Source organism: Pteropus alecto, unplaced genomic scaffold (genome assembly GCF_000325575.1).
Source record: "Pteropus alecto unplaced genomic scaffold, ASM32557v1 scaffold338, whole genome shotgun sequence".
NCBI lineage: Eukaryota > Metazoa > Chordata > Mammalia > Chiroptera > Pteropodidae > Pteropus > Pteropus alecto.
This window is the reverse complement of record NW_006441995.1, coordinates 64159-76498: the sequence shown is the minus strand read 5'-3', so window position 1 is coordinate 76498 and position 12340 is coordinate 64159. Positions and strand designations below refer to the sequence as shown.

At 43.0% G+C, this 12340-nt stretch overlaps 1 protein-coding gene across 1 annotated transcript in view; it reads right to left on the bottom strand.

Moving 5' to 3' along the window:
• SKP2 (S-phase kinase associated protein 2) overlaps positions 1–12340 on the bottom strand; it is a 26069-nt gene that overhangs the window by 11455 nt on the left and 2274 nt on the right. The window contains exons 3-6 of the mRNA XM_006919484.3: positions 5194–5305; positions 3049–3192; positions 2270–2404; positions 696–794 (exon numbers count right to left, since the gene is read on the bottom strand). Of these exons, the coding sequence (XP_006919546.1) occupies positions 696–794; positions 2270–2404; positions 3049–3192; positions 5194–5305 (490 nt within the window). The remainder of the gene's footprint in view (positions 1–695; positions 795–2269; positions 2405–3048; positions 3193–5193; positions 5306–12340) is intronic.

Here is a 12340-nt window from a genome sequence, read left to right as displayed (position 1 = left end):
CTTTGATAACATTCTTATCGAAAGGCAATCTACTTGCATCAGAACATTAAGGAGTCATAGGTACAATGCTATGAGATATATGTGGAGACGAAGGGATATTAAAAAGCCCGGATGCGCATGCACACACACACACACACACACGCACACACGCACACACGCACGCACACACACCCCGCCCAAACACACAGTGCTGTGTAGTCTGTGAACTGTGTCCTCCTCTCACTTGGTAATAACTGTACCTCTGCAGTCTGTATACACTAACATTAGGACACAATATAAAAGGTGTTTTGAATGGAATCATCCAAATTCATGATGTATATTTGCAATGTACCAAATTTAATCAAAAACTATTAAGTTAGGTATACAGATATTATAAGGGTAAAAACCTGACTGTAGAGTCAGGTATAATCAATTTCTCTCAACTACACTGTTGATAAACATATTACTACCTTTTCCTTATTTTAACAGTAACAATGAAAAGGAATCACTACACAAGTATCCTTTGCAAACTTAATTGATTTGGCTCCTGCGTTTGGACAAAAAGTTTATAGAGGGCAAAGAATATTACTGCATTATCCAAATCAAGAGGTCGGAGTGAGAAATAGCTTAAGAAACTTCCCAATTCTATTCAGATGTGAGAGATAACTGTACATTTGAAACAAAAGCTTTAAAATAAAGTCTCGAATCTTTCCTACCTGGAACAGCTGCTCAGCAAAGTCTTCAGGGCAGATTCAGAGAATCCAGAGCACCCAGAAAGGTTTAGTCGCACTAAATTTGAGTTCTGTGCAAGATCACTGGAAAAGGAGAAAAAAGTCAGCAGAATACCACTAAGACACTCTTATTCGATCAACAAGCATTCTGAGGATAGCAGGCTAGCGAAGTAGTTAAGCAGATAGGCCTTCAAGTCAGAAGTGAGTTTAAACTCACGTCTTACTATCTGTACGAACCTAGCTGGATGCTCTGCCTTAGTTTACTCATCTGTGAAATGGTAATATCAGTACCTTATTTTGTAGACTTGTTAAAATTAAATGTTATAATTTAAAAAAGGGCTTAGCATAGTGCCTGGCATGAAGTACACAAGAAACATTTACCAATGTCCTTTTTAAATTTTAAAAAAAGCAATGCAATACACATATTTCCATTTTACCTATAAATAGAATTAACTTGTAAGCAAGCTTCTACTTATAAAGTTATTACCAGGTTCTTTCAATTAATGTCTCTCAAATTTGCCTTCTCTACATTCCCAAATGTCTTGTGTTATTGAAACTTAGTGATTAAGAGCAAAAGTTCTGGAATTACACAATATTGTCAAGTTCAAATCTTGGTTCTGCCACCTAGTAAATGTGTGACCTTGGACATGTTATTCAGCCTGTGCCTCAGTTTCCATCTGTAAAAAGGGAACAATAAGAACATATTTCATGGGGTTGTGAGAATTACATGGGAATACCTTTAAGGAATTTCATAATCTGGCACAAAGGAAGTACTCAATAAATGTTAGTTGCTATTATTATTCTATTTTTCTCATCTGGTTTCATCATTTCTCACCCGAATGAACACAATGTCCTAATATAGTTTCCTCTATGTCCGATTGACCTTCCAAGGTGCCAAGTGAGTTAATTTTCTAAATTTCGACTCTGCCATGTTCCTTCCATTCTCAGAACCACTGCCTTCACTCCACGCTTCCTACAGCGCAGTCCGGACATCTCATAGTATGGCAGGGGCCCCTTATGACCAGGTCCTTGACTGTCCTCATCTCTTATCACTGCCCTCACTGAACCCTAGGCTCCAGCAATTCCCCACTACTCACAAGTTTAGAACCACACAGGCAGCTGTACCTAGACTGTTTGCTTTGCCCTATCGCGTGGAGATCTAACCAGCATTGCTTTAATACTTAGCTTAAGAGTCACCTCCTCTGAGAAGGTGGCCCTCCCTAAATTTCATTAGGTCTCTGCATGTTGCCACATATTCGCCAACATATTTAACAAACACGCTGCACTGTAATTATCTGTCTCTCCCATGAATGAGGCAGGGCCATGCCTCTATTCATTCTTGCATCTCTAGAACCAAGCACAAGGCCTGGCACACGGTTAGCAGGTATACTTTGGTTGCCTAGATGAATCCTGAAAAGTCTGCAGAAGCTGAAACACCACACTGGATATTTTCTGAGTCCCTCTGGATAGGGACAGAAAGGCACCCCAGTTACACTCAGGGAACAAAACTAACACGTAAAAACAACTGCCTTTGTGACATGCCCCTGGCTGCCACTCACTTGACAATGGGGTCCGAAAGCTGGAGACCTTCCAGGCTTAGATTCTGCAACTTGGAGCACAGAGACAGAATGCCATGGAGGGTAGACATATCGATGACTGAGTTCGACAGGTCCATGTGCTGTACACGAAAAGGACTGAACACAGAAGAGGCTCTGTAAGGAGGCTTGCAGGGCACATCCGGATCAGATCCCACCCTTCCTCCTTCCCAAATGCACAGCCAATCACAACATGACACTAAATGCAGTTTGAGCATTTGCTATCGTTTTGGTCATAAAACATGTCGCTCGTAGCTAATTCCCATCCTCATTCATTTTAAAATTCAAGAGGATTTTTGCCAAGTCAAGATGTTGCTACCAATATAGTCCAATTAGAAATTAATTAGTGGGGATCATGAGAATGAGCTGGATGTGACGAGGAGGTTATGCCTATGACTCCTGGTGAGGATGAGGGAGTAGGTGGCAGTGGCATTTACTAAAACAGAGGAGATAACAGAAGAGCAAGTTGTAAATTGGGGCTAAGTTCAATGTTAGATATGCTAATATTGAGGTACCTGGAGGAAATATGGAAGTCTCTGGATCACCCAAAGTCTTCAGGTAGCCCAGCAGTAACCCTGTTAGTGTGTCTCTGAAACCTGTGTCATGTTTCAACACAAAGGCCCCATGGCAAAATAGGCAATTAATGTTTCACACTGCACTGATGACCAGTCACAGGCAATAGGAGGCTCTGTTTTTCACCTCAAGATTTAGAAAGAGTTTTTCTGGGGATTTTTCTTTTTTACCTGAAATGTTCAACTAATGGTTGGTCCACAAATGATCGTGGGCAGCAGAAGGCAATCACCCCTCGAGACAGCAACCGCCCAATCACGTCTGGGTGCAGGTTTTTACCTGTGAGGTCTAAGGTCTGCCATAGAGACTCGTCGAACCTGGAAGAGAGGAGGTGCTCCGTTAGGTACGTCGGGGATGCTTGACACCAGAGGCTCCCGATACCATTAGCGACAAGGAAGACACGGCCAATAAACCGACTTGAAGCAAATTTTGAAAAAAACCTTTGTTTCTTTAAGTTGGCTGTAAATTAGCTATGAATATGTCTTTATACATATTTCTAATTTAGATGGTTCAGTGCTGTCATTAGCAATGCAATGATCTGGACTCAGAATACAATTCAATTCAATTTGATAGCTTTAAACGTGTTTGTTGAAATTGCCTAACTGATTATTGACTAGGTGAGTAGGTTCAGAATGGCCCAGATGGTCCCACTTGCCATTTTTAAGCATGAACAGTTTACCACGATTACCCTAAATAACATAAAAATATAACTAAGAGAAGGAAAGTCAGAACTATTTTTTAATGAGTTATAGCTACTAGACATCTACTAGGAAAAAGTCATAGTTCAGCTGTTTTATATTCCCTTTTAAGCTTTAAAAAAATATATCTGTACATACATGCAGAGAAATATATGTATACATATGAACTAATTGGAAAGGAAAAGGGAAAAGTATTGCTTGGATTTTAGATAGTGTTTCTAAAGCAAAAAGGAGGTACCAAAATGGACTGAACACACAATAAAGGAACTTTAATGTTCACAGATTAATTCAACTTAACAGAAAAGGAAACATAAGATCAAGCACATGAGGGAACATTTTAAATGCCTACTAGAATTTTCTTTTTTAATACTGCTTGAAATAAGCAGACCACTGGCAACGGCTTTAAAATAATTCCAGAGAAAGAAATTGTCAATGTGGTATTTGACCTCTACTATTAAGAAGGCAGGACTGCAGTGCCTGGCACACAACAGGTGCTTAATAAATTGTCAGCTATTACTTTTCTGACATCTGAGATGAAGATTAATAGACTCTGCATGAAGAGGACAGCTCGCAGAAAAAGAAAATCAAAATGCGGACGCTTGGGTGAGGATGAGTGACCGTCAGCCGCCACCTGCTCCAGCATTGCAGGTATGCAAACCTCTCGGTGGCTCTTCTGTAAAAACCAACGTGTCCTATTTCCAGCACGTCCCTGAATGGAAGAGAAGGGGCTACTGCTGTCTTACAATGAGATTCCTAGAAATGTGGAGGGAGGAGAGAGATAGATGGCCGCAGGCTGGAAGGGGAGGAGGAGTGAAGATGGAAAAAAAACCAAAACATTCAAATGGATAAACAAAGCCTTTCCCCCTGCTTCTGGCCTGTTACTGCCTTTCTAGCTGACCAAGACTTTCCGCATACAGCTCACTGTCCATACCCGAAAGGTGAGGCCCAAAAAACCAACAGAACACCAACAACTGTTGGCTGCCATGTGCCGAACACCTGCGAGAGTCAGGCACTGCGCTGGTGGCGTCTTCGTATTTCGTCCTCCTAACTGCCCTGTCCTGTAGGTACCATCATCCCCATGTTATCTGCGGGAGATGAGGCTCAGAAGTGTCAAGCACCTCACTCAGGTCACGCGGAGCCTCGGTGGCAGGGGCTGGGTGCACACTCAGTGTGTCGCCACAGCCCGTCCTCACTCCCACTGCACTTGCTGCCCAGCCTGCCTGGCGCGAGGGACCGCTGTGCCTCACGCACCCCTGGAACCCCTACACTCTGCGTGCGGAGTCAGCGCCAAAGAGACATGAGCCACAGCGAATACGAGGAAAACAGGTTTTGAGAAAGGGGCTAAGTTGTCACCTCCTGGCAACCCCTCCCTTCCACTCTGAGATAAGACACTAATTAGTTTTGAGAAAGGGGCTAAGTTGTCACCTCCTGGCTGGCAACCCCGCCCTTCCACTCTGAGATAAGACACTAATTATTAATAAAATCGTGAAGCTACTTAGTTTGCTTTGTGCTACTATATTTTTCTTGGTTTTTAGTTTCCCCAGACCCAAATGAATGAAAAAATAACCCTCCTCTCCCTCACTTCCCCTGTAAACATCACGTGGGGTGAGAAATACTTACGCCAGGTGATACCACCTCTTACAGACGCTGGAGACCTTGAGGAGCTCAGGGAGGCACAGACAGGAAAAGACCCCTAAGAGCAGCTCGTCTGGAAGGGAGTCCCATGAAACACCTTTGCGAGAGAGAGAAAAGTTTTCTCTTACCCTGTCAAGTCTATCAACTCTTCATGTGCATAAAGGATACACAACAGTTAGCTTATGACAGGCATTTAACACAAATTGAATTACTCATCCTGCAATTGTTTTTCTGTTGACTCACCGTCTACGTACCCCAAAGTAAGCACCACGCTTTTCCAGCAAAAGAGAAAAGGGAAAACCAAGAAAACTTTTCCTTCACCTCCCGCCAATCTTCGGCAAGGACTATACGAAGGATGATTCAGAGCAGGTCCCCACCTGTCCTCAGACCTCATATGATGCCTAAGATGCCGTGATGCCTCTGATCATGGAATGCCTCCTTTCGTTCTGAAGTGGTTTCAGTGGAGGATTTATCAAGTAGTGACCTTATTTAAAAGGCAAATGAAGCTTCTTCCTTCTTTCAGGTTTACAGAAAGCACTCAAAAGTCAATTTACCTCAAAGCGTAATGTTAAAAAGGTACTCTCATTTATTAATTCAACAAACACGTACTGAGCACCTACTGTGGTACCCGGGTCAGTTTAGGTTGAGCAATAAACAAGGCAGACAAAATACTCATGGAGTTTATATTCCAGTGGGAGGAAACATAATCACACACACACACACAAATGAGTAAATTAAAATAGACCATACACATAAGAAAATTATTACATCACATAAACTGATTAGTGTTATGCAGAAAAATTAAGCAGGGTAAAAGACAGGATGAGGAGTAGAGGGCGGGTGTTCCAAGTCTGAACAGAACGGCAGGAAAGGCCTCACAGAGACGGCAATCCCTGAGCAGAGGCTTGAACAAAGCCAGGCAGCCAGCCCTGTGAGTTTCTGTGAGCTGTTCCACGTACAGGGAACGGCATGTGTGTTTTGAGGTACAGCAAGGAGTCCAGTGCAGAAAAACGGAGTTAGCGGGTGGAAGGGAATGAGGTCACGCAGTGCTTTCTAAGTCTGGATGAGGTAGGTCTTCAATTTTGACTCTGAATGTGCTTAAGAGCCTCTAGAGAAATAACAGCATCTGGAGCTCAAGTTTCAAAAGGATCACTCAAGCAGCTGTGTTCACAATCAACTAGAGGGAGAAAAAGGTAGGTACGAGAAGAGCAATTTTCTTAGTCTTATAAAAGCAATCTCTACATAGCTATCTGACAAGTATTACATGTTTACATATGAATATGTAGAATGACGCACAAGATCAGGACAATGATCAAGACGGAAACAAGTAGGCACCAAAGAAACATTGAAAGAGTGGTTAGATAAACTCGAACTTGCCTTCCCAGTCTCTAATTCCAACAGATCTTCTACACCAATTCTAGGGCAATCTTCTCCCCACTGTGATGGTTAATTTTATGTGTTAGCTAGGCTGGGTCAAGGGATGTGAAGGTAGCTGGTTAAACACTATTCTGGGTGTGTCTGTGAGGGTGTTTAGGATGAGATTAACATTTCTATCAGGAGAAAGAGGAAAACAGACTGCCTCCCCCAAAGTGGGCGGGTCTCATCCCATCCAGGGGCTGATTAAAACAAAACTCTGATTAAGGGAAAACTGGTTCACTCCCTTCTCTGAGGAGCGGCTGGGTCTCCTCCTGCCTGCAGACCTGGGGCTGGAACTCACACCATCAGCTCTCCTGGTTCTCAGACTTTTGGATTGCAGATTTAGGGCCTTCTCAGTCTCAAAAGTCACTTCCTCAGAGGAGCATTCCCAGCTCATCAACATAGCCCGCCCCCCCGCCCGCCCCCAGGCCAAATCTGCACATCCAGCACCTAGCACAATGCTTGGCACAGAACAGACATTCAAAAAGTCTTTGCTAAATCCATTATACCGTCTACTCTCCCTTCACGCCAACTATGAATGTGCTATATCTGTATTTATGTGAGCTGGTTAAACAGTTAACTACTACAAAATCAGTGCCTAGGTCAGAGCCTAGCAATGAATATTAAAAAGTGCTCACTCAGTTGGTATTTCACAGAGGAATGACTGACAGCCGAGAGAAGAATGCTGGCTTTATTTTATACGAAGGCATCACTCTTGGCCTCTTAGGACACCAGTTTCCTCATTTGGAAAATGGCAAAGGTTGCCTATGGCTCCAATTCAGCAAACATTCTTGGGTGCCTAATTAATGCACTAGTGCTGGGAGCTGGGTGGAACCCAATGGCCTCACTGGGAGATGAACTAATAAACAAAAACATAAGCTAACATTTTAAACTGCCATTTACTGAAAGCCCTAAAAGTCTCAGGCATTTATTAAACCATGCCGACACTAGTCTTTGCAGCGACTCTGTGTACTAAGTAGTATTATCCCACTTTATATTTGAGGCAACTTGTCTCAGTGAGGGTAAAGAACCTCACCAAGGTGATAGCAACCATTAGGTGGCAGAGCCCAAGCGGCAAACGTGGTTCTGTTCTGCATGTTCCAAAGCCCATATCCCAAAGCGAGGGCACAGAGCCACAAGAAGTGAGTGTCTGAAGCCTGGCCAGGTGGCAGAGGGCACTGCAGGTGGGGATACAATATCTGCAAAGGATGGCATGGTACTGTTGGCATTTGGGGAGAAGAGGCTGGAGACAAAAGACCAGGGCACGAAGGAAATGTCCTCTGTCAGAACAGGAGTAGGTTTTGAGGTGGGGGAAGGGACTTCAGAAGAAGCAACTATGACAAAAGGAACAAGGTCACACAACTAGCTGGTGGCAGAGTGGGAATTCAAACCCAGGTCTGACTCCAAACTGTGCCTTCTTTCTACCCCAGGATTCGCCAAGATTCTATGTTCTCCCTGTTTTGAGTAGGTGATGATCTTTAAGTTTGGGAAAGGAGAGAATTAAACCTGACTTGCTATGGAAAAAAAGAAATCAATCAGGGCTGGGAGGGAAGGGTGAAGGGAGAGGGCGCAAAACAAAGATGCCGATAGCTACCAATGTGTCGGCTGCCAGATGGAAGGAGCAGTGGCCAAGAAAATGCACAGCCTCAGCCAGCAGCCAGATACCTGGGGCTCTACTCAGTTGACCACAGGGCGACAGTGACTCTAGGGCCCCTGGGTGGGGGTGCCGCAGCCTGAAACTGGCTGCTGTCCAAGCAGATGGGGCAGAAGTCTGTCTTCACATAGCTGCTCTGGCGGATGGTATCCAAGGCCTGTGATGTGCTTAATCTAATTTTACTTGCCATATTTCTCAAAACATCAACCATCTGTTTCCTGGATTCCTGACGACACTGCTGCCTGGTCTGCTTGCCTAGAGCGGATGAGAAAGTCCAGAACAGGTTTTCCTCCACTTGCCTCTTCTAAACCCCCTGGGGCTGCGCACCAGCCCGCACAGTAAGGGAAATAATTATCCAGCCTAAGGCCTCCAGTCTTCAACTACCTGGAAGCAGTGAAACATACTTCTGAGCCATGAAAGGGAAAAGCGGCCAGACTCGCAAACCTGCTAGTCGTCACCCTCAGCCACCACCATTTCCACTCATTCCTCGGGTGCAAACCCAGCTGTCCACTCCCATCACCTCATCACTGCCTGCACCCCTTAAACTCCTTTGGTAAGAGTGGCTTATGGGAGAGTCTTCCATGCGTTAGATCTTTCCAGGATAGACAGCCCCTCTTACTTAACATATTTATTTCTTGGAACATCACCTACACTCAAATTTAACTTAAAACTGCAAAGTAATCTTAATTATAAACAAAACTTTGACTCTTAAAATTGCTCTTTAAGCATACATAAACAAATTATAGTTGAAGGGTAAGCAAGCCTGCTGCTCACACCTACCGTTTTTTGTGTATTTTTTTAAGGGTGGGGGCTCACTTCATGTTTGCTTTTGCTAGCTTGTTTTAAGTAGTAACAACCCGTGCTTCCTTTCTGTGAAGCTACAAACAGATTCTGCCATCTGAGATGAGTTTTCCTTCCTTTTCCCATAAATCAGAAAGAGAAAGCACTAGACCCTGACAGCTCTTTGTTTCTTGTTTTTCTTTTTTCTTTTTTTTTTTTGCTAGATAGGCAAAACTGAAAAAAGCAAAAAAGAGCAAAACCAAAGCAGGTCCTCAATGACCTCCTCAGCTCCACTCCCCTTGATTTCTGTAAGTCTTGCTCACCCCTAGGGTGTGGGAGGAGCAATGGAAAAACCATGGAAGTTAGGATTTGGAGAATAAAGTTCAGTATATAGGCCCTATGAGAGCAGGGTCTTTGCCTGTTAGGTTCATTGCTTGTAATCCTCATCTCTAGGATGACACTCAATAAATCTTTGCTGAATGAATACATGAATGAATGAATAAAAGCTACAGAGCAAAGAAATATGCCTGGAAGAATCTCAAAAAGGCTCTATCAGAGCTGAGTTTTGGGAGCTGCAGGTAGAGAGATTCATTGATGAGTCATGAAATTAAGTTTGACCAGCACTGCTCTGAAAGAATAGGAAATTTTTTAGTACGGGGAAATATACTTTTGTGAAATTTCTGTTTCAGATATACCCAGGATTATAATGTAAACTGTATTGCTTAATTGGTTAAAAAAATTGGAGGAAATGTGTTTGCCTGAGGGTATTAAATCAGATTCCCAGGTTCAAGGCAAGACTTCTTGGATCAGAAACTCCGGAATTTTGCACTTTGAACAAGTTCCCTTGGGGATATCAGTATACTCTAAACTTTGGAGTCTCCAGTCTGCGAACCAGGGTAGGGTCTGGAATTTCAAGCAGTTTAAGAGCCATGGAAGAGCTGATCCACAAATTAGTTCAATAGCATTTTCATGGCCATCTTCTGTCTGGAAGCGGAAGTGGGGAAGATGGGGGGATCAGGACAGGCATTTAATGACCACGGATAAAATGCAGTTGTCCTCTTTCTGCCCACTAATGACCTCACTATTGGCCGTTTCTTCCCAGCTCCTTCCACACACTCATCTCAAAGGCCAATCAGACCTGTTCTGGTATGGGTTGGTCACATAGTTTTTATCTTCCAAAATAAATAAATAAAGTCGATTTCTTTGCCAGATGTGTGCCTGGCTTGGGGCCTGCAGGGAAAGACTGCTGGGTGAAGATGCAAGAAAAACTCAGCTCAGGGCTACTGTCATCAGATCTCTATGTAAAGCAGGTGTGGCCTGTTCTACCCTAATCCTGGCAGAGCTGTTAGCCACCTGTCTGAACAACTGCACACAAAACTCTCTGGAATGATGATCCAGTACACTGTGGGGGCCCTGGCTCCCACAGGCCCACTAGGAATCCTCTACAACAGCAGTCCCTCATCCTGCATCACTGAATCCACCTCTCCCCCGCTGCCCCCCACCAACTAACCAGTCTACATCGTGTGTAATTCCACACATATGATGTACACTATCAGCTTCCCTCCCTACCTCTCTCTCAGGTAATAACCAACATAAAAACAAAGCTCACTACTTCTCACACATCTCTTTTCACTTCACACATATGTATTTGAAGTTAATTTCAACAATCTGGTCTCTGATTGGACCACTCCCAGATCCTTCTTTCTTTTCTCAGAGCCTCTGCTTTTGATGAGAAGGAGGATGATTGTCCACATCCAGTGGTGGTTTTACCTTAGGAAGCCTTCTGTACCTGGGAAGCTTCAGGTCACTTTGGCACAAGTGGTTCCCTCCCTCTGGCCTCCTATAGCACTCACTACCTGAACTACACATCATCTGCTAGCTGCCATCTTTTGCTATGAGCTTCTCTTATTGTGTATTGTTTTTTCTCAACTTGACTTGTAATTGCCCAGAAGACAGCAACCATCCCTTAATCTTGACTTGTTTCCACACTGCTTTGCTGTAAAAATGTCTTTTTTTATTTACATCTGTGTACGTGAATGTGGAAGGACATACAGCAGTTACACTCCATGTTAAAAGCTATCAGTGCTGGACAAATTAATAAATATCTATTAATTTAACCACATTTGGCTGGTTGAGCATCAAATTGCTAGTGCTGCATTCCGGATACAAAGTAAAGCAGTGATATTAAATTCTGAAGAAAAAATAATCTACATTAACAGGGTCAGACTAACACTATTAATGCAAAAAGTATAAGTGAAGTAGCCTTCCAAATGGATGTGAGAAATTTTGTTGACCCAAATAACTGGGTTTACTTACTGCTATGCTCAGGCAGCAGCTAAGGACCTTATATGCAGTCTTTCATTTAATCGTCACAGCAAACTATGAAGTGGGTATTATTTCTCCATTTCACAAAGAAACTAAGGCACGAGAACTCAAATAACTTCCCAAGGCTGGTAAACAGACTAGGGATTCAAACTCAGATTTGTTTGATTTTACTATAATCTTTTACTATCTTTTTAATTAATCCAACTCCTGATGTAGATTTCCAGACCATAAGGGTTCTCTTTCCTAAATAAAGGATCAAAAACCAAAAAAAAAAAAAAAGATTTTTTTTTTTTAAAGCAAAGCAAGCAAGCAACCAACCAATCAACCCTTCCGCAAAGAAAGCTAGATGGGAGAATTTAGGCATATACTTATTTATCTTAGCTCTGCAAGACTTCATCTTTATTTCTTTAATCTGTCTCCTCGTCTCCAACATTACTCACCCGATTCCAATTTAGACTCTGATTATTCTTTAACCATTTCAACAGCCTCCTAATTCTGTTGGTTCCAGTGCCAGAATCTATCTACTATCAGTGTGAGAATCTATTTTGAATCTGGTCACTACCATATCTCTTAACAAGTCTCTAAGCTTCTACCATCAACCCCCTATGGTTTAGTCTCCACACATCAGTGTGTCATTTTAAAAGGTCATATCACAACTCTGCTCAGTATCACCTCTAGCTGATCTCCCACTCTCCCCTTTGCTCATTCCATTCTTGGAATATGTCTTTCTTGTTGTCGCTTGAATAAATATGATATGCTTCGCCCCAGGGTCTTCGCACTGGCTGTTCCCTATCTATGCTCTCTTCTCCAAGAAATTTGCAAGCACATTCCTTTGCCTCTTTTATTGCCTTTGCTTAAAGCTCACTTTCCAAGTGAGGCTTTCCCTTAATACCCTGTTTAAAATTGCAATCCATCTTCCGACCCGAGTATTTCCAATCCCTCTTGGCTTGTTCAATT